The sequence below is a fragment of the Wyeomyia smithii genome, chromosome 2, assembly GCF_029784165.1.
Source record: "Wyeomyia smithii strain HCP4-BCI-WySm-NY-G18 chromosome 2, ASM2978416v1, whole genome shotgun sequence".
Classification (NCBI taxonomy): Eukaryota; Metazoa; Arthropoda; class Insecta; order Diptera; family Culicidae; genus Wyeomyia; species Wyeomyia smithii.
Genome location: NC_073695.1, coordinates 122,166,455 through 122,188,350, shown reverse-complemented (window position 1 = coordinate 122,188,350; position 21,896 = coordinate 122,166,455). Strand labels below are relative to the sequence as shown.

Here is a 21,896-nt window from a genome sequence, read left to right as displayed (position 1 = left end):
ATCGAGGATTCGATAAAACTCCTTCCTATTGACAAAATAAGTGTAAAACCTGGTCGAAAAAAAGTTACATGTCACGTATCTCTTTTGGGAATTGTTGGAAAGGCTTAGTCGAGTAGGCTATAGTAGAGCAGTAGTACACACACAAGCGTGGGTATAAATGATGAGCGTGTCGATCACTTCAATAGTGACACTGCCAATAATATGGAATGGAGAGTGCAGAAAACAGCTGAACAATATCTGGATAGATTAAATATCTCTAGTCACAGTGAAGAGTCCCCACAGAGAAAAAAAAGGTTATTAGTCTATGTATCTCGAAGATTGTCTGTGAAAACTTTATTCGGCACCACAAAACAACTAAGATGAAATTGAAACGTATTTTTGGTTTAAAAACATTGAACATGTTTAGTTTCAGAAGAATTGAATTATTACTATTCAGGCAAAGCAATGCACACTGGGAAGAAATGAACCTAAATTCCCACTAACTAGAAGCTGCTGGGCTGGCAATCTGAACTATAGCATTTCTTATGTAAAATTGGTCGATAAATCGCTTGGTGATATTTTCGTTCTATGCAGGGCATTTTCAAAAATGCGCAACAATAGGGTGAAAAGGGGCCAAATAGACCATTCCCCGCGCCCTGCCCAAAATGAAACCTTCACCAATCGATTTGTTGACCAATTTTACATAAGAAACGTTATATCTCAGGTTGCCAGCCCAGCCGCTTTTAATTAGTGGGAATCTGGGTTCATTTTTTCCCAGTGTGCAATGGCTTGATAGGTGTTACGGATTATACACTCTAGCTATTTAACCGTACAGTATTGCTTTGCTCGGTTAGGTGCTTCCTTAAGAGTTGAAAACAAATGACTGTTTTGAAAAAAAAAAATGACGCGCATTACTCTAAATTGGCATCGAAATACGAAGCATATCAAATTGAATCATTGAACACGGTGAATATTTTATGACAATTTGCTCATTATGCTAATTCTAAAACCAAATATTTGAGAACATGTCAAAACTACGAAAAACTTTTTGTTAGACTGTTAAATTATTGTCTTATCAAAATCACGTTTAAAGTAAAAATACTTGTGACCCACTTCATAAATCGTGAAAATGTCACACTTTTGCGATAAATCGAAACGTTGCAGATTTTTTGACGTATTAATGATAAAAGTTGTAATTAGTTAACTCACACGTGTTTTACTCAGTGTTGAACTGACCGTAACCATGTATACCGTAGAAAGCTATAAAGCATAGGGGTAAGGGTTTTTTTTCTTAGTTTTAACTTTTTTTTATTTTTTAACTGCTCAAGTTCGAACCAATGTTTAAATAACTTTTTGAGATTTTCAAAATAAATAGATTTTTCAGAATTGGGGTTTTTCAAGATATTCAATTTATAATATACCTGCTTAAAATAAATACTCATTAAACGTGTCTGTTTGATTTTTTCGAAGACTTATTATGTATAAAGTAATAATAATAGTTATTATTATTTTTATTTTTTATAATTTTTTTTTTTGAAGAACAAAATTACTATCTGAAACTTTACCAACAATTCTATACTAGTCAAACGAACCGGCCTAAAAAATTTTTTCTTTACAAAATTTGAGCTATTTAAATTTTTATTACTCCATGATCCAACAACCATCGAAGTTGAGCTAACCTTTTGTAGATTTTGCAGGCAAAGACATGATTATTTTGAAAAAAAAAAATTAATTCTATTTTTTTAACTTTCCTTTAATTTTTTTTTTACAGTGTATACTATTTTCGGAAGAACGAAACTACTATTAACTACTATTTTCAACTCTGCCGGAAACGTCATACCGATCAAACAAACCGCTCTGGTTTTAAATTTTTTTTTTGTTCATTAATACCATCTTTACACAAGTTTACTTTTTTCAAAAATTAGTCTTGTTAAAAAAATTTACTAAATTTACTAGGAAACTTTAACCAAATCAAAAATGGTCGATTAACATCGTTGTCTTATGTGGCTTGAAATTGCTTTACTGATGCTTTAAACATTCCCTTTGTAGTGTCGATGCATTTGGGTCTCGAAGCAAAACAACAAACAGTTATATACGTGGCGGTTTTACCCCATGTATAGTGGGCGGCTTTACCCCCAGAGGAACATTTTCATATTTCACCGAAAAAGTAGTCAAAATTGCAAGATTCCTCACGGCTTTCGATATTTCCGAAAGGAGACAGATTCAGGCAACCGATTAAACGTACATTCACAAACAAAACTCTAGATTTTTAGACAGAAAAGCCTTAAGTCCCGTTGCCGCAAAACACTAGCGCATTGACCGGTTGCCAGCTGAAATGTTGTTTTTGATTATTTCTGTGACCGTTCGCGCACTATCAAAGCAGAAAAGGGTGCAAAATGTTATGCAATTATACTGTAATAGATACGCTAAAGAAATTTTTCAATTATTATATAACTTGGTAGTAAAACTACGGTGGGCGGTCTTACCCCGCAGGGCGGTCTTACCCTGTTTACCCCTACTCGAAAATTCCCGAGTTCCGCCGAATATTTTTCATTAAACTGAACTTTATGCATAAATCAGGTTTCGGGTGAAACAGAATTGTATAAATTGTGCTAAATCCTTCAATATTACCATTATAATCCTACTCTACATTCTACATTCTACATTCTACATGAGTTGCATATTTCATAAAATAACACCAACAACGGCTGCTTTCGCTGTACGTTGTCGTAGTGTTCAGACACGGGGAACTGAATTGCAACCGCGAGGCACAAACAAGCACATTTGGAGTTTTACCTTGCAGGGTTATGTTATAGGAAAATGAAACAATGAAGCCACAGCAGGAAAGTGAAAAATAGTTAAAACGTTAGCTAGCCATTGATGAATTCACATGTAGTTTCACAAAGCTCGATGGAGGAGGTTTAATTTAATTGACGAAAAAAATATTCTTAGTCCATTACACTTCAATACAATATTTGAGCTTTTTGTTTTCTAAGCAGGGCTTTTTTTGCGCAAAACCCACTTACAAATTAACAGCTTACTGCACTTGGAAGATATGTGACATGCAATTCGTTAACAGCTTTACTTAATTTGATGAAAAAAAAAACATCTTAAGTCTCAATAACTTTCTGCAATACCTGTCAACCCTGTCGCACTGTTCGCAGTCTGTAGTTTGGTCGGGAGAAAAATACCAGTAGCCCAAACGAAAGTTACATAATGAATACTTTGAGCAAATTAAATTCACCCTTTTTCGCATATTCTGCGTGGCGCAAATTCCGCTGTATTTCGCTGCCTTGAACGCAGTGAGCATAATCAAGAGCATGAGGAGCACTGTTAAGCCATACCATTGCAAGAACAGCCAGACAGCGCAAATAAACACACGTTGATGATCGCGTAGCCGCAGCCGTTTTCGAATTGTTGGTGACGACGGCGACGACGCGCAGGTGACTAGGATGAGAGATGGGCTGTACCAAAAGAAACATGTGCACTTGCGCAAATCATGCGAGAACACTTTTCCCGGGAAACTTGCGAGTAGAGTGCATAACCGACGAAGCTTTCAATTTTCTGTCATCAATTCACACAAGCGGTTTTCTGAGTGTATAATAGAGTAACTTGCATTTAGAACATAATTAAAGATATTAATGATTTGTGCAGGTTAAAAAATTAATTGAAATTTATGAAACGCAGCAGTTATGGAGTTTACCAATTCTGTTTTGAAACCATTCAATGTGTTTTACTTTCGAATATTCAACCTGGATTTGCATAACTAAACTACAAAACGGTTTTGCGCTCTGTGGAAGTGTTTTCAGAATGCACCCCGTCGTTGGCTGCAGCCACGCTGTTTATCGTGATGGCCCACACCGGTCGACAACATTATGCTCGGCGCATACTCACGTCACTGAAACAATTTCGCTAAATTAAAATACAAATTTTCCATTATGCTTCATTCGTACAATGTTGAGTTAATTGTTCACTCGTCTCTGCCGAGTCCCTCCAGCCTAGTATTACAAATTATCGGAAGTTTCAATCAACATCTTTTTGTTTCCGAACGGTTGCTTTGTTATCCTTTGTTTGCTGTTACTGTTGCTGCTGTTAGCGATCTTATCTAAAGGGATCGTTGCAGCAAACCGTGGCTCGAAACACTAATAATAATCATTATTAAGCGTGTAGCGTGTAAAGGTTGACTGACCTATAGCAGACGGAATATGACACCACGTAGTATCCAGAACAACCCTAAAACGATTCCATCGCACATTTATCTCATCAGCAGCAAACTGATAGCGTTGATCATTGGCATTTTATTATCGTTTAATTTTTATTGCGCAATTTACGAGTCACGAAAGACATCTCATTCATTGTTCCGGCAGAACCCTTGAGGAAAGCCACAATTTGCACTGATTGTTGCGATCTAATCTCATCAGTCCTTTGGGCAGTGCTGGAGAGTATGTTTTCCGTAGAGTCGTGCCCCTCACCGAGCCACCCGCACACCTGGTGCAGGGCTACATAGCCACCACGCATCTGTCGTTGTCGCCTGTTATGCGCTCAGACTGTACGCGGCGTTTCAGCGGCCACTCGTGAGGTTATGCGAGCAGCCAAGTGAGAAAAAAAGAAGTTCAGAACACATTCTCTTAATTATCCTTGGACCACCAAATCGTGTTCGCTTGAAGGGAAGAAGAATTATAAGGCTTGCCAGGGCCGAGAAAAGGTCAGCGAAGAATCTTCTTAGCATTACTACGTTCGAAATATATCCAACAGCAGAAGGCAAAGAATTCAAACCTCCGAGCTCCGAAGCGAAATTTATTTGCTGAGAATAAAATTAATTGACAGTTTCATTTTATCTAATTTCAAGTTTACTTAAGACCTTGCGGAGGCTCTGCCAACTTTGCTGAGACCATGAGGTACGCCTCATTTAAATTCAGCCGTTCTCGCTGCGGCCGCGGCGGTTACTTTTCTTCCGAGCGTTGCACTGCTGTCATAGGGCAGAGCATTTCCGGATATTTATAGAGTCAAACAGTTGGTGGATCGCTTTTCAAAGTGTTGAAACGATCTCTTTGAAACAATCGAACAACACCGCACGAAACACCCGGGCAAAATGAAACGAGTGGAATCAATGGAAAAGAAATCATTAAAGGTTTTTTTGGAATGTCACCAGAAAGAAAAAAACGAAAAATCTGTGTACGAAAGAGAAAAAAAACCGACACACGTACGCCAGACAAACGGAAGAAAAAGATACTAAAAAGGTGTAATAATGGTTTGAGAAATTTAATTTCCAAATTTGAATATGCCACCCAACGCTTCCGATTTGCACTCTTTCTTCAGTGGGTTCGCCATTAACTTACCCATGGGATAATCAATTAAATGTGCAACGTGCCGAACGACTTTCGAGACCATTTTTATCACCCATGTGTTGAAAGGCCGCACGCTTATTCCAGTGGTTACAAATATGCTTAAACTGGCGGTGATCAGAGGCCACCCACGTGAACGCTAACTGCTAGTTGTTTGCTCCGAAAGAAGCATTGACAGAGAATGATTTCATCGTATTTCCTTTCCATAAACTGAACGTAATGATACATATTTAGTGAAATTTCAAATAACAAAAAACTTTGTAACGCAATTTAAAAACAAATGTTTCTTGGTCTAAAACATCACTGCCCAAGCTATAAACCTTGTTGAGAGGAACCTCGTTTAGGGTTTATCAACAAAAAATTATACATATTTTATATCGATTTTCGAAATATAAAAATAAAATACTTTAAATTGCCATCCCTGCAGACTCACCACTATGAAGCTTCCATGGCATCCAACAAATTTATAAATTAGATTACTTCATTTCGTATTCAACCCGAGAAATCGACATTCCAACAAAACAAGACAATCTGACAATAAACGTAAATAACGCAACGCTTCGAACGGTAGCCACGAAAATAAGAAATTATTCCACTCGACTTCACTTCCCAGAATTCGACCGAAAATTCCTAGACAATGCCATTGTTTCGTGCTCACGACCATTCCGTACCCGCAAATGCCCTTTCCGTGTTTCTACAATGTCCACCAACTTTGCAGGCCCTGCACCTTTGTGCCAATCGAGCGCGACAATCCAGATAGTTCACGCCGATTGTGTGAAACTGGCAATAATATGTATAAATCGCATTTGTAATCTCGACATCAGGAACTGACGAGCTCCAATGCATAGGGCAAACCAAACTAAACCTTCTTGGTCCACACTCTGGATGGAAAGCCCAAAACCAATACCGTATCAATATTAAAATCGCAAAAACTACCTTGTGAACTTTAAATACAAAAACAACCAGCTATGTAACCAGCTGTGAAAAGGGATCGGAAGATAGCAGCACCCGAATCTGGAGGAAGAAGTGAGCAGAAATTAAATTTGAATATTTTATGAAAAACAATCGTACCACCTAAATCGGGTCTCTTCGAACAGTTGAAGTGTTGAAACTCAAAAAACAAAGGAGCGAATTTTTTCGTAGCAGGGATCATAGGCAAAGGAACAAACAAACGGACGGAGCATGAAAAATACGTGGGTTGAAGCTTCTCTTTTTGCACTTTCCGTTTTACAGCCCATGGCAATTGGTCTGCGCTCCGGAAAACGAGTTGATCCCGCGGATTACCACCGGGATCAAGAATAAGACATTCTGGACGGTTTTCACTGTTTCAACCAAGGTTGTCCCAAGATTTAATATGATAACTAGGGTGGTGCTGAACTCGTGAAATGTGAGTTGGGCGCTCCATTCAATCCGTGCACAGTTGTATGTACTATTGGAATCAGCGTCGATTTTTATTTATGAATGGACTGGCCATTGATTTTCTACGTGTTCTGCAGCATTTCAGCATGTAGCCTCAGTCAGTGAATTCCAGTCAACAGCGGGAGTGTGCTTGTTAGCAGAACATCACCACTAAAACGAAGAGAAAAATTACGTTGATGATTTTCCTGCAATGATAAAGGCTCTTCGAAGTTCGGATCGTCGTTTGCTTCATCCAGCCAACAGCAAAATGATGATGAAACGATGAGACGACCGTCATCCGTCGCTAACGGCGTCGTCGTCGTCGCCGTCGTCGCCAGGTGCTCCGGGCAGCTTACTTCTCTTCGCGCGATTTTTTATCTACGGAAGATGCGTGAGATCATACGGCAATAAATTACTATTCCGTGGTCAGTTAGTTCTCTTGGAGCTGAGAACCGTTCATGTTTGGGCGCAGTATGGTAATCGTATTGGGCTTTTGTACCGGTGAAACTGTATGATTGGACAAAAACTGATAGTCTGTCGATAGGCTACAAAATGTGAACAAATTTCTAGTAGAGTTGAAATGTTTACATGCAACTCTTTGGCCATACATGAATTACAAACAAAAATTTACCATTTTTAGACAAAATGTGGAATCGCAATATACGCTGAATTTGTGTTCGAACTGATTCTTTATAGGGATTGTTTTTAATATTTGAACATGAGATTTTTTTTTTAAACATAATTCACTTCTATCAAAAAAATTCACAAACCAATTAAAGGTTAGTCGTGTTCTGACAATCACGAACGAGTGACAGTTATGAAATATGGTGCAAAATACATTGTTTATTCAACGTGTAGAAAAAATTGTATATGTTTAAAATGTATTTTTCTAGCTCTCATACTACTACAGGGTGCGCCGTTATCATTGCAACAAAAATGCAAAGCCAGTTTGCGGGTCGATATTCGTTAAGCGCAGAAACGAATTACACTTTAAACTGAACCTTCGCGCAAGACGGTGACCCGGGTCACATGAAGACCGTTTAAAACTGGTACAGGTCCAACTTACCCTCTGTCATCACCAAGAATGAGTGGCTTCCAAATTAGCCAAAATACAACGTGATGGATTTCTCGGTTTGGGGAATATTAGAAGCAAAGGCCTGCTTACGAAAACACACAAGTTGCAGAAGGCTTTGCTCAATTTGCTGAAAAGAAATTCCTCGAAAATGGCATTCGGTCCATCGCCGAGTCTAATCCTAAGCGTCTCTGAGCTGTCATCAGAGCTATAAGAGGACACATTAAATGAGTTGTTGTTTTTTTAATTAAATAAATTATTTTTGTTTAAAAGTTTTCTCTTACTTGCCAGAAACCTGGTTACGGGCCTCAATTTCTTGTTGCAATAATTATGGCGCACCCTGTAATATATGATACATGACACTATTGGTACCTCGACTCGATACTCACAGATTTTCTGATTCCAAATACCAAAAATTTTCGATCCAATTTCTGAATTGATAGAGATACTAACCATCTCAAAAACCACTACCATTTTTCAAATGATTTAATTGCAAAGAAGCACATGCCGCATGTTGAAAATAGATGCGTAACTTGCTTAACTGATAAATTACCTTATTTGAAAACACTTCGCCATTGCTAAAACTATACCGAAGAGCTTCATATTTAAACCATTTAAACACACTCAATGAATCGTAATCGAACGTAAAAGTAAAACAAAGCCGTGGCGCTACATTCCGTATCGGAGCTCGATCTTGTGTTTATTATACACAGACTTCGCAGTCAACTGTTAGTTTACAGGATAAATGCGGAGCTCTGATACTAACCTGCTTACACTAACTTAGGTAAGAATAATTAGAAGAGTAATAACAAAAAAAAAACAAATAATTAACTTGAAGCAAAATTTTAGTTAATTCGTAAACGTTCATCGCGTGAAGGTAATTGACATTTAACATCTGCGCCATGCAACATAAAATTAGGCAAAATAAATACCCCTACTTTAATTCTTTCCTTCTCACTTGAGCTTGTCACCTGACAAAAATTGAGCTCACTATCGTTTGTTTTGCCTGCTGACAATGTTTGACTATATATCTATTATAGATAACAGCGTTGACTTCCCGAAAAAAAACCGGTACAATATAAAGCAAATCAAAGCAAACGGGTTGAAAAATTGATTGCTTTCCTCTGTCCTCATATGTAGGGTTTGTTTGAACCGACCGATTCACCGCCCTATTACGGATATATACCGTACGTCAAGACGAGGTCTCGCGACGATTGTCAATAGGTGATAAGAAGTCACCTCTATGGCGAACCGATGCTATCTCTGTGAACCGTGTCCTAATATTATTATAATAAACGATAATTGGATTTCAACGGCAACGTACTTGGTTGGATCCGTGGCGTGTGGGTAGTTTTAGCCAGATTGACGTTTTCGCTTGCCGCTGATGACAGCCCTAAATATATCAAAATAATAAGTTAATGCCTTATCTGGCATCACGTACTTTTGGTTGATCAATCATGGCATTTTCCCTCAACAGAGCAATTTGGAGCATCTGTCAGCAAAGGTTGACTATTCAGTGAAAAACACCCGCCAGTATGATGAAATCCTTATGGCTCTCCAACGACTAAAGCGTCTAGTGGCTATTGTCACTAAACTGTCCTCGGAAAAAAAAACCCTAAAAACGCACAAACATTTTGAGCCGCTATAAATTGGGGCAATTATACGCGTGGTTGACAGGCTCATGAACGCAAGAGGCGAGAAATACCTAACTTATAAGTGCTCCTTGTAATATGGACTATGCGGGATCAAGGGACAACATACAAATCCGATTTGTCATATAAACCGCAAAAAGTATTTTTAACTTATAATGTAACGAACATTGTTTTGTGGTAAGTTTACTAATTACCTCGTGTTGTTTCGAAGAAAAACAATATATTACACTGTTATTGCTACAGGGGATTAATATCTACAATAGTTATTTCACACCTCCGCTATGAGTTTTTGGAAGAATTTAAAGCTGGTTTCGTTTCATTGACGTTTAATGCAAAAAGCAAACTGAAACTCGACACCAGTAATCAGCTTATTGCGACTTTTTTCTGAGCTTAGAAATGGTCAAAGGGATATTACTAGGAAAATAAAATCGATGCGACCAAAACAAGTCAAAACATAACTACAAGGAAATTATAACATAGATTACATCGATCAGATTCGGTATATGTTCGTGCCGGCCAGCCAGCCACACACGACACCGACAATTGCGACTTTCGAGCACTCGACCGAAGCACAGGTCGTATGTGTAATGGATAATTTTGTATTTGTAGAAAGGGTTTAATTTACATCTTGTTATTCGTTTATTTTAAATACACCCCCCAACGATTCGCTAACGGACTGATCCGGCCGATAGTGAAATGTTAAAAAAAACGATAGACGTTGAGAAAAAGAGTATAAAGGACTCTGATGACTAGTGACAAAATGTGCAAAGCTACAAAACACGACAGCATGAGAGCACCGTTAAAATTGGTGTAGCACATTTTACCAATGGAATTTTTACTTACACGTGTAATCCTTTAGTTTTGTTTTTTTTTTTGTTTTCTCGAAACCGTTAAACCTCGGCACTTGAAAAACACTACGTCTGACATTGGGGCTAAAATAAAGTGTTCAACTTTAGGTTGAAAAAAAAAACGGTTAGAAAAAATACCCAAAGAAAGGCCGCACTCATAGTTACTACCTGACATAGAAACCAATCGAATTGCTCATACTATTTGAAAGAGTTAACTGCAGTGTACAAAAAATGTTGCTATAAACGTAATTGTTTTGGCATAAACAACAAATTTAGTATACTGTTTGTTTCGTGTAGTACTTGTATAGTACGACGAATTTTGAATAATAAAATTGTACAGATAGAAAATATATCTTTCAAGCTCTGTTTCATAGATTTTTAAAGAGATTGAATTTACGATAGATTCAGACCTCAATTTAATTATCATATATACACCTCAACTTTATTATTATATATACAATTAACAGTTGACTGCAAAAATTGTCAAATAAAATTGTTAATTATATGTAATGTAACTATTTATCGAGCCTGAATTGTTTAATCATCTCAGAAAAGATTTTGATAACTGGTGTCGCTAAGCATCTAAAATCAATGTCACATGATTTCGAAATTTAAATGACAAGATCCCGTGACATGCGATACACTTTTAGCGCAACCGTTTTTCTTATGCATTGAAATCGCAATATTCGCGTTCCCCTGATATCTAGAATAGTGAATAGTCTCTGGGCAGGATGAGTATCGTTATATTTTTAAACTGACCAGATTTTCTTGGAGAGAGTGTTAGTGTGTCATGATGACATTTTGCATATTAGAGTGTGATTTTTGGCAATAGGGTCGTGAAATTCGTCGCATGAAAGATCGAAATTTTGCTAAACAATTGGGTTGTTTAGCTATTCACGGATTTCCGATTTTTGTACATCATCTGAAAGAGTGTAATTTTCTGAGCAAAACGTGATTTATTAAAACTTTATATCATTATCCTTCGATTTTTAAATGAAGAATAAAAATTCGCTCTAAATCGCTACAATGACAGTTGGTATATGGGCGAACTGTCATTGTAGCGATTCGAGCAGGTTTCGAGCAGTTTTAAATCGTGATTTAAGAAGCGAAGGACGATAGAATTTTTTTTAAATCACGTTTTACTAAGTATATGGGTGAAATGACATCTCGAGCAGTTTTTTTATTCTCCATTCAAAAATCGAACGAAAACGATAAACATTTTTATGAATCACGTTTTACTCAGAAAACGCGGCTTTTTCAAATAATTTTTATGAACTGGTATAGCTTTAAGACCCAAACATAGTAATAATAACTAATTCCTCGTGTAGGGTTACCATTTGGTCGGAGATAAAAATCAGGACAACTTTTTTCCAGCAAAAATTTGATCGAAGCTATTGTCATTTTTTGTGGTAATAATAAATAAAACATGTAATTTGAGATTTGCATTTCAAAATACGCCAAAAGACTCATGTTTAACGTATTTTTCTAACGATTCAATTTTGCAACTTTGATTTTTTAAGTGTTAGTAGATACCTTAAAATATGCAACACTAGTCAACTGTTTGAAATAAACTTAACAATTGTCAAAAAACGTTTAACGGTTTCAACGACTAGACAATTTAACTCGTCAAGATTCAACCAAATTGGTTCGAAATAAGTTCATTTCTCCCCGGAGTCAAAATGAAAGTACTGAACAGTTTGCTACTTTTTTGAATATCCGGCATCATTTAGAAAAATCAGGACAAATGCTAGAATATGATAAATAAATCAGGACGCTCCAAATGGGTCTCAAAATCAGGACGGATGGTATCCCTAGTCTCGTGCAAAATGGTATGTCTGGTAAGCCTGTATATTTCCAAATTTTTTTTTGTTTCAAGGTCAGTTGAACCACGAGCGAAAAACCACAGAACAGGGTTGATATTTGTTGACACTCTTGAGTGAAAGTGAAAAAAAGCATCCATAAACGTTATTTTTTTTACAATCCTTTCAGAGTTCTCCCTTCCCGCTTTTTGCATGGAAGTGAACTGTCAAAACACCTCATTATATTTCATGCGATGGAAGCAAGACAACAAAATCAGTTTATCAGTTGTCAAGGCATCGGTCAGTGTCAGTGAAAAAGTGTTTCGGTGAGGTTCATTTTGGTTGAGTAGACTGTTTGTTTTTCTTTTTCGCTTTGAAGTGAAGATCATTTGGTTGGATTTGTCGTCAAATTTTATTCCGTAACCGTGAACGATGCGCGCGATCTATTTCATCTGAGTATAACAGCACGTTACTGGGACGAAAATCTAGTGTATCTGAAAGCGTGCTGCGATCATTGGAAGTGAAAATTGAAAATGATTGGCTGTAATTTTCGAAGAATTTTGCTGGGGAAAATGACTTTTATCAGCACTGCCACCGAATGAGAAATAAAATTAGATACGTTCGAAACGCCACCACCGTTCGCTGGCAGGTAGACGAATGAGCCAATAAAGCTGCCCGTGAAAAAGATGGGCAGATTCGAATTTGTGTACGAAGGTAGATTGACGAAAAGTTGCGTAGAGTTCGAGTAAGAGGTTTTTATGCTATATTCGCAATTGTTGTGTAAGTAGAGATTATGAGATTATGTATATGCTATGCTTTGCTATGCTATAGGGATTGTAAAAAAAATTCTATGATTTTTTTTTTAGCTTTTGGACATAGGCAATTTTTAATGCTTGGTACCCATTTTTTATACTAAGTAGTTGTCTTGGTGTAATCGGATATTCTCTCTCTTCCCATACATGAACATTAGAAAACTAGCAGTAGCACTAGCAAAGACCATTCGCGTATCGACCGGATTGTCAACTTATAGTGATATAAACGAAACTTTTACACTATAAATTTTATAAACATTTTTGGGGTATTGATATTGCGTTCAAATTTTTTCTAGTTTTGAAAAATGATGTTATACTAAGACAATTTTGTTTGATTGGATTTCAATTAACTTTCGGTGGGTTCTTATTAACTATTCACACAATTTGTTACGTTTCCATCTCTATTCTTTCGACCATCAATAAATTTTTCCATAGTGTGCCCTTCGATTGGTTCTTTACTTAACTAAAAGCTCATAAAAATTCAAATGAAATCCGACCAAATGAATCACACGGTGATCAAAGCCATTAACATGAAATGAATCCTGGACAAACAAAATATAAACATGAATATTTTGACATTGTACACCCAACACAAACGGGGAACATTTTGTTACTTTGGTGCAACTTTTTATTACTCATTGTGTATTAGACCGCGCATTATACACAAAGAGTAATAACCAACAAGTAACAAAAATTTTGACGGCCACACGCTTTTATGTGTTTCTGCAGAAGAACATCCAGCCAAGAACCGCAATGCATGTGTTAGCAAAACTTCACTCGTTGCATTTGTATTGATCATTTCTGTCCCCTTATTCACACATAATAAGAATCTCACCCGTCAACATCAAATGTCTAATTGGAAACACCACTGTTTCGTTCCCCAGTGTTTACTTGAAATGAAAATATGCAATACCGTGAGCCTAGAGTTGCGAATGTTGTTCGGGATGGGCCCGAGTTTGATATTCCCAGTTCTTTTTGTGCAATTTCGTCTGATTTTGATCAACCGCGGGCAACTCCCGGGCGATCAATAATGCTATGCTACGCTATTCGTTGGCATTGAATGTGTCTCAAGCTGAAACTGTTAGTAATAATTTAAGCAAAAGAGGAGCTGTAGATATCTGTTTTTACCTTCAAGCAGAGGACTCTTCAATTGTGAAAATATGCATCTTTTTAGGCATATGAATGAATTATTTTCTAATCCTAGATCGTTGTGAAATTTTGCCAAATTTGTTGTATTTTCGCTAATGTCGAGTTTCAATGTGTGCTTTCATTTCAATGTGTGCTTCATTTTTCAATGTGTTCTATCTTATCCTTACGATCTAACATTTTATTTAGGCTTTTCAAAAAAAAGTAGATCGCAAATTGCTACAATTAGTTTCTCACTGAATATCACCTATAACATTTTGCTAGTGATACTAAGTGATGGCAACAACCAGAGTGCACTCTCGTACGAGTAAGGGTTGGTCGAAAATGGAGTATATTTATCAGTACTAATCCTCTCTTCTCAGACAACGCTCATACCATTAATGTTCTACAAATTCGTCGGCCATGTCAACCATTCTACACATCTATACAGCCGAGCAAGTATCGATTTTTATTCCCTTTTCGAACTGGGTGCCAGGCCGGATTTGTGGCGAAAATAACCGCAACACACCGTAAGACGAGTGCGTATCCCAAATGAATCATGATGATGATGCTGTGTGTGATAAATTAATGGGAGAGTGGAACGAGCAGTGGTTTAATACAGTTTCTTCTATTTTGCAACACGTTTTATCGTGTGCTAGCTAATGAAAATGGTAGAACGGTGGTGTCCAGAAAGACAGGAAGAGAAGTGGCTGCAGTAGAAGCTGAAATTAACTTACCCAGTCACTTTTATTCCCATCATCAGTATCGTTCCTGAAACACTCTGATTAAAGGAAAACGGATCAGACTATTTCCCTCCGGCATTCATGTTCGTAGCGCGAATCCGTGCACTGCATACGAAATGGGATTTCTAAGAGCACTCTTTTCGAAGACCGCAGAGAGGCGAAATATTCAACACGTTGCGTGCAGTTTGACAGGGTAATAATGGCAACCAAGTAATGGTTTGAATTCATGGAAGTACTTTTTTTTGATATTTATAAAATATTTGATTGATTGTGGTTATCACCACAAACATAAAAACTTTCTAAACTATAGTTATATTCAGATCTAAACGGAAATAAAATTCTTCACGAAGTATGGCGATTTACCAAATATTAAACATCTACAAACGTATATCATGATAATGTACATTTCTTCATATTTGTACTGATCAATCTCTCATGAAGAAAAATGACAATAACATAGTGGCACTATCTTATTAAACCTGTTTGGTGATGTTGGGTGCATCGTTCACGCTACTGAGTTATATTTTCAAGCTAAGGGTACTATTGAGCAAACTGCAATGTCCGCGAAAAAGTTTACTCAAGGAGACTATGCTTTTGTATGGGTCGTATGTTGTTTTCGCTGTTAAAAATACTTACAAGAGGTGAATAAAATGCTGAACTATCTACGCCGATGCTTGGATACGGGTTCTGCTCGGTTGAGGGATAAGGTGTTCCGTAGACTCCAACACTGCCAGTTGGTATTCGGGAGTAACTGGACAGCGCTAACCGAGCTGAATCATATTGGCAGGAGCATACAGTTTGTCCTGATACAGGATCAGTCATAATTGGCCTGCCATTTTCACAGCAGGAAGTTGCCGGTGGCGCATTGTTTGAGGTTTGTGAGACAGCCCCGGGGCTTAAGGCACCTGACGGCGCGCCTGTTGCCGACCCTCCCGGGCTCAGTGACGGAGCATTTGTGGCCGAGATTGGTGATTGTGAACTAGCTGTTGTCGTCTGTCCACCACCAACCAACAACTGAAAAGAAAGAGAGAGTGAAAGAGTTTGTTTAATAATCTGTTTGCAACCACGGTCCCGAATTGAAATATTTATCGCCGTCATGCCCACGAATTCGCATTATGCCACTTGCTTGACCCGCCTTCGTAATCACGCCTGCCATTCCCATGCCTCTCTGTCTGCTCATTGAGCCGTAACAATCGTTTCAAGTGTTAATATATCCTCAAATATTGTCTTTTCATCTTTCAACACCACCATAATAGTCATCATCGTCATCATCGCCAGCATTGACAAGTTGTCTCCACTCATCCAAATTACTATCGATTCTCTTCTCTATTCCCCCAAAACACCGAATAAATGAGAAAAAACAAAAGAAGAAAAAAAAGCATCTGACAACCGCCGCAACAGGCTAAATAAATAATGAATCTAATGGTCGATTTTTTGAAGAGTCAACCGGCATCTCCGAGGTTTGACCTTCCTGGACTCCTGTCCACCGCCTTCATCGTAATCTGGGTACAAACACTGCGCGCACCGAAGAGAGACGGTGTTCATTATTTACGTTTGTTCTTCTATCCCCCGGAAAAGCGGTCGATGGATACAATCGACAAAACCCGAAAAAAAATGAACAAGAGTGAGTGAGTGGGACAGAGACTTGAAAGGCAATGACAGCAGACCGACAGCCATGGGACAACCGAAGCAGAACGTTCCCCCTTCTCGGCAGAGATGACAATGTACAAAGGTATCAAATTACCCGATGATAGAATGTATAGTCAATTTGATTTTAATATTTGTCATATAATATGTTAATTTACAGTTAAATGAGATTAAAGGATTTTCGTTTTCACGATTAGTGGGATGAGCGTACGAGCATTGTGACTGAAAAATGCCGTAACTTTCTGTCATAACAGCCACACAAGACCTGACCTGAGACAGGCATTGATATTTGCCTTCTACTTCATTTTTTAAGCAGATGATAAAGCTACTTATGTTTCGCATAATAAGAGAATCACGAGCAGCAACAAGCTCCTTATTACGCTCCATAATTCTTTCTCTCAAGATCCGTTTAGTGCGCATACGAGGAAGCAAGAATGATGAGATTAACATTTAATTCTATTCTCGTACGTGTCACATCAGATGCTTAATAGCTTTTAATTATGTTCGAAAACGTCGCTTCCAGTGAGCGAACATTCTTACATAATCTACACAATACCAAAAAAGGTGGAACAACGACCGTCAGCATTCTGGAGAAATATTACACCTATGATCTAGTAGCTAATGATAGGATTAAAGTTGAGAATAGACCATGAGATCTGTAAAGGAATGCTATTTTTAAATTTAGACAAATAATTTGCTCAGCATCGTTTCTCATAAAGCGAGCGAACCTTACTGAATTTGTAGAGAGTGCACAGTTGCATTCTGAGTTCACTATTCAATAGTACAGCATATCGGTACATAGAAACTCACTTATAGAATTGTATATATAAACTCTATTTAATTTTGCTCGCGTCAGGAAATCGATCGCGCAAAAAAGGATCGTAATTGCACCACACCTCTTCGCCTTATTTGTTTTATATCATGCTATGTTGTAGAGAGGCAGTCAACAGAGCTGATGCAAAACTAACGGAACGAGCCCAGAAGGATTCGACCTAAATCCGCACCTGTTTCAGTTGTGCTATTCGAGGAGATAGAGAAGCTCTCGCCGTTTGCTACATCATGCAATAAATTAACGCCAATAGAACGGCAAATTATTGTTACTTATTTTAGTGCTAATTAAGCATGGATTCGTTTCTACTTGAACCTCGTACAGAGAGCAGTAAAGCTAAAACTAGAAAATGCTCGAAAGTGAGAGGAACATGATTCCTGCAAACGATTATTGAAAATGGAATAGTTATGTTAGCCCACATTCGCAACCTTGGACCACACTCCTCCCTCGCGTCTCTTGATGCAGTAAAGTATTCTCGCGTCTGTATACAAACCGCTACTATTATGAAAAGAGCAAACAGAGTGTTATTTCACCGCACATTAAAGAATTTGTTCCGACTGGGCAAATCATTCCACTAGCCGGAGTCAAATATCTGAAGATTGCACGGGTGGCTGTTGTTCCGGCTGTAAAAACGAAAAGCTTCTGTACTTTGAAACCGTTTTTCTTCCTCCCACCCAGCTTCCAGTTGTAGTGATTCTGATGGAAGACACGCCGGTAAATCACGCGGAACGAACGAACAAAGCTCTGGCACCGTCGCAGAATCCTCGCGGCCTATGGAGTAGGCGAAAAAAGTGCTAATTAAAATGCAAATCAATTTGGTATGGCGGAACACACACCAAGCATGACCACCACTGGCTGGCGGCGCAGGACAATTAGTTGAAATTTGTAATTAGAATTTAACCAAACAACAAACAAACAAAAGTAAAACAGAGGGAAGGACCCATTTAGGAGAAATCCTCCCAAGATGTTGACGTTTTTTCATGTTTCGGCAATTGGCAGAACAAGGCACTAGGAAAGCTACAGCTTTAGGAAGTCTTGAGGACTAATTTCCACGATTTGAACCATATTGGCGGCAAACCGATGGTAAAAAGCATATTGATATTGTGCTGCTATAGTTGTTTTTTTTTGTTTTTATCAAACTGATTTATTTATTTTCTTGTTATTTATTTATTTATGTTTATAATCTTGTACTAACATTTCGCTATCGGACCATGGCATTTTTGTTCATTGGACACAGACTTTGCAATCAACTAGTGCGCTACCATCTTTTTCATACTAACCATCTTTCCCGAACTGGGACTCGAACATGCGAAGACTGGCTTATTAAACCAACATCGTACCTCGAGACCAGGTGGGAGGCCGATGCTTAAAGTTTTTTATTCAAAACAAATCAAAACAATTAAAAACAAAATGAAATAAAAATAAACACGAATTAATCCACTTAGCGGTGTGGTTTGGCCTTTGAATACTCCTCATATAAAGACTAAAACGCGCAAAAATCGGTCGACTTCAAATTGGTGTATTTCTGTTGAAAATGCATGAAAAAAACCATGAAATGTTGCATTTGGAAGTTGATTGTATATACAATAGTTGCTAAAATGAGTTTTCACCAGTTTTTGCTCTCCAGTTTTCAAAATGGCGTCCAAGCAAGAGGAACAGCGTGTCAAAATTTTGCTCGCGCAGTAAGAGAATCCGACGTTCTCGCACGCCAAATTGGCGAAATTGCTGGATGTGGCCAAATCGACCATAACATGTATTTCAAAAGTGTTCATGGAGCGTCTGTCAATCGTCAGGAAGCCTGGAAGCGGTGGTAATCGTAATTCGGACGTGGCAACAACGATGAAGAAGGTGGTAGCGAATTATAGGCGGTATCCTAACCTCTCCATCAGGTACGTCACTGGCAAGCTCATTGTCTCCCATATTAATGTGCAGCGGGCCAAGAAACGAGCCGGGTTGTCGACGTTTAAGGCGGTGAAGGTTGCGAACTCAGATTACGATGAAAACACCTCGGCAAAGCGGTGGTCCGGAAAACTGTAATCTGCTAACAAAGTTCGACCGTGGGTGACGAAACTTATGTGAAGGTTGATTTCGAGCAGCTTCCGGGACAGGAATTTTATACCGTATCAGGAAAAGGGGAGGTGGCCTATATTTTAAAAAACCGTAAAACTATTGAAGTTCTTGAAAAAATACCTCGTTTGGCAGGCCATATGCACGTGTTGTCTAAAAAGCGGCATTTCCATCACTATGAAACCGTCAATCAAGAGATCTACGTCCAGGAGTGCCTGGAAAATCGGCTGCTACCAGTTCTAGAACAACATAACACGCCTGTGCTGTTATGGTCGGACTTGGCAAACTGCCACTATGAGAAAAAGGCGATCGAGTGGTACGAATCGAACAACGTGGTTGTGGTTCTCTACGACCACAACCCTCCTGACAGCCTTGATTTCTGCCCTTTCGAACAGTGTTGAGAATTGATCACACGAAATATCAAAAAAAAAAAAAATAAATCCATCGAAAACAAGCAGCAGAATAAATCAAGCTGGCGATTGGCGACGAATAAAGTCGATAAGACCACTGTACAAAATTTAATGAAAGGGGTTATGCGGAAGGTACGGCAGTTTGGATTTGGCAAACCAAAATAATAAACGTACATTTTTACCTTTAAATATGTGAGTTAAACTACCAAAATAAACATAGGAAGTTTTTTGTTTCATGAATTTTGACTGAAAGAAACGATTTCTTTGTCGACCAACTTTTGCGCGTTCCAGTCTTTGAAGAATGATTTTCAACTGGTTTTTGACCTGTCTTTCTCTGTAGGTTTCGAACCAAAAGTTTAATCTCTATAACTTATTACTTCAAAGCAGCCTATTCTTTTGACAATATTTCTCTTCAAATTGTTTACGTAATCTCAAAGATAATAGAGTTTCGTGATTTTCAGATTTTGACAGCCTTAAAATCTCTGCAGTAAAACTATTCCTTCTACTGTTGATAAGCTTTCGGAAACTTTTCGGATTACATCGACGATTAATCTGAATTCTCACGACATGAGCCTTATATAAAGCCTAATTCAACATTCGATATGTATTGCTGGTGCGGTGCGTTGGAATCCGATTTTGCTGTAAATGGATCGTAGCCTTCGTGAAAGTGCCACAAGGGAGTAACTTGAGCCCACTGTTGTTTACAATATTTTTCAACGTAGTAACTTCAACATTGGGTTTTGGTTGCAAACTCATTTACGCTTATGACCTGAAAATAGGTTTGACGGTACGTTCAATTGAAGACTGCAACTATTCGCAAAACCTGCTGAATCTGTTTCTAGTCTACTAGTGCTTTCGCAACAAATTGATCATCAGTGTACCGAAATGCTCCGTAATGATAAAAACCCGATTTTGCTTCGTTTATCGCATTTTGTATCCGGCTGGCCCTGCATCACCTTCCTTGGCGGAATCGAAAAAACGCAAAATTCGACAGACGATGCTCGTCGTGAAGCTTCAAAGTTGACTCTGCTCGGCTTGTTCTAAGCTGGCAAAGGATTTTTTCGTTATTCGTAATACAACATATTTGTAATTTTCTATTTATTCAATAAGACAATATTGATGTCAGGTTAAATACTACCACATACAAAATCATGTATTTTTGAGAGTTGATTTTTTGTACAATATGATATGATCAACAGAAAAAAAACATATTTCAAAAAACATTCTCCGAGTTTTCGCACCGCAACAACAATTGTTTTGATTTATTTTTCTTTTTATTTTAGCGGGGCTCCACAACTTTCGGGTTGTGCCTCTCAAAATTTTAGAAGCTAAATTTAAATTGATACTGGAAAGAACCTGAAACAAACCAATATTTTTTTTATTAAAACGAATTATTAGAACTGGGCATTTATATTTCAGAGTTTGTAGAACTGTTTTTGGACATAGACTTAGCAACTAACTATCGAATCATCAAATAATTGCAAGGTTACTTCCACGATCCTACTGACACTAACGGTCTCTTGCAGGCGAGATACGAATCCACGATTAACAGTACGTTATCGCGAGAACGTTTCTAACGCATAATATCGATTTACACTCTCTAAACATTCCAGTAATTATATTGAAAAGGCATCAGAACATTTAGGGTAAAATTGAAATTCGTATGAGAAAGGCCAAATTATATCGCTAGATGGGTCAATTCACTTTTTTTTCATTCATGCACCGCAGAACAAATTCAACACTATCAAATTTTTCTCGGATCTGAATGAATTGAAAGCGACGGCACACTATAAATTATCACCCGAATATTTTTCTCCATTGTTTGCGTTCAATAGGTTTTCTGCTGTTATTTGCATTTAATATCTCTGTTTGGTTCAATTAAACAAACGAATTCTAAATATTTACTTTTCCCTCATCACCCTAAATGATGACGACTATTGTTAGGGCTGTATTTAATGAACCTCAGCTTTTACTGCTTTTATATGATTGCGTTTTATGATTTATTGCCGACAAGGCCAAAACCAACAGAAGGATCTGTCATATCCACTTTGAAACTGTTTAGTACGTTTAATAGCTCATCATTATTAAGCTAGTCTCAAGTACTAGTTCCGATCCCCGTTCACTCTGCCCTAATCACGTGAAATGATTATTATTGAAAGTAGAGCAATGA

At 37.9% G+C, this 21,896-nt stretch overlaps 1 protein-coding gene across 4 annotated transcripts in view; it reads right to left on the bottom strand.

Moving 5' to 3' along the window:
• LOC129722420 (homeobox protein araucan) overlaps window positions 1-21,896 on the bottom strand; it is a 173,472-nt gene that overhangs the window by 48,229 nt on the left and 103,347 nt on the right. For all 4 annotated transcript variants that reach the window (XM_055675849.1, XM_055675851.1, XM_055675852.1 and 1 more), the window contains one exon: window positions 15,410-15,787. In XM_055675849.1, the coding sequence (XP_055531824.1) occupies window positions 15,410-15,787 (378 nt within the window). The remainder of the gene's footprint in view (window positions 1-15,409; window positions 15,788-21,896) is intronic.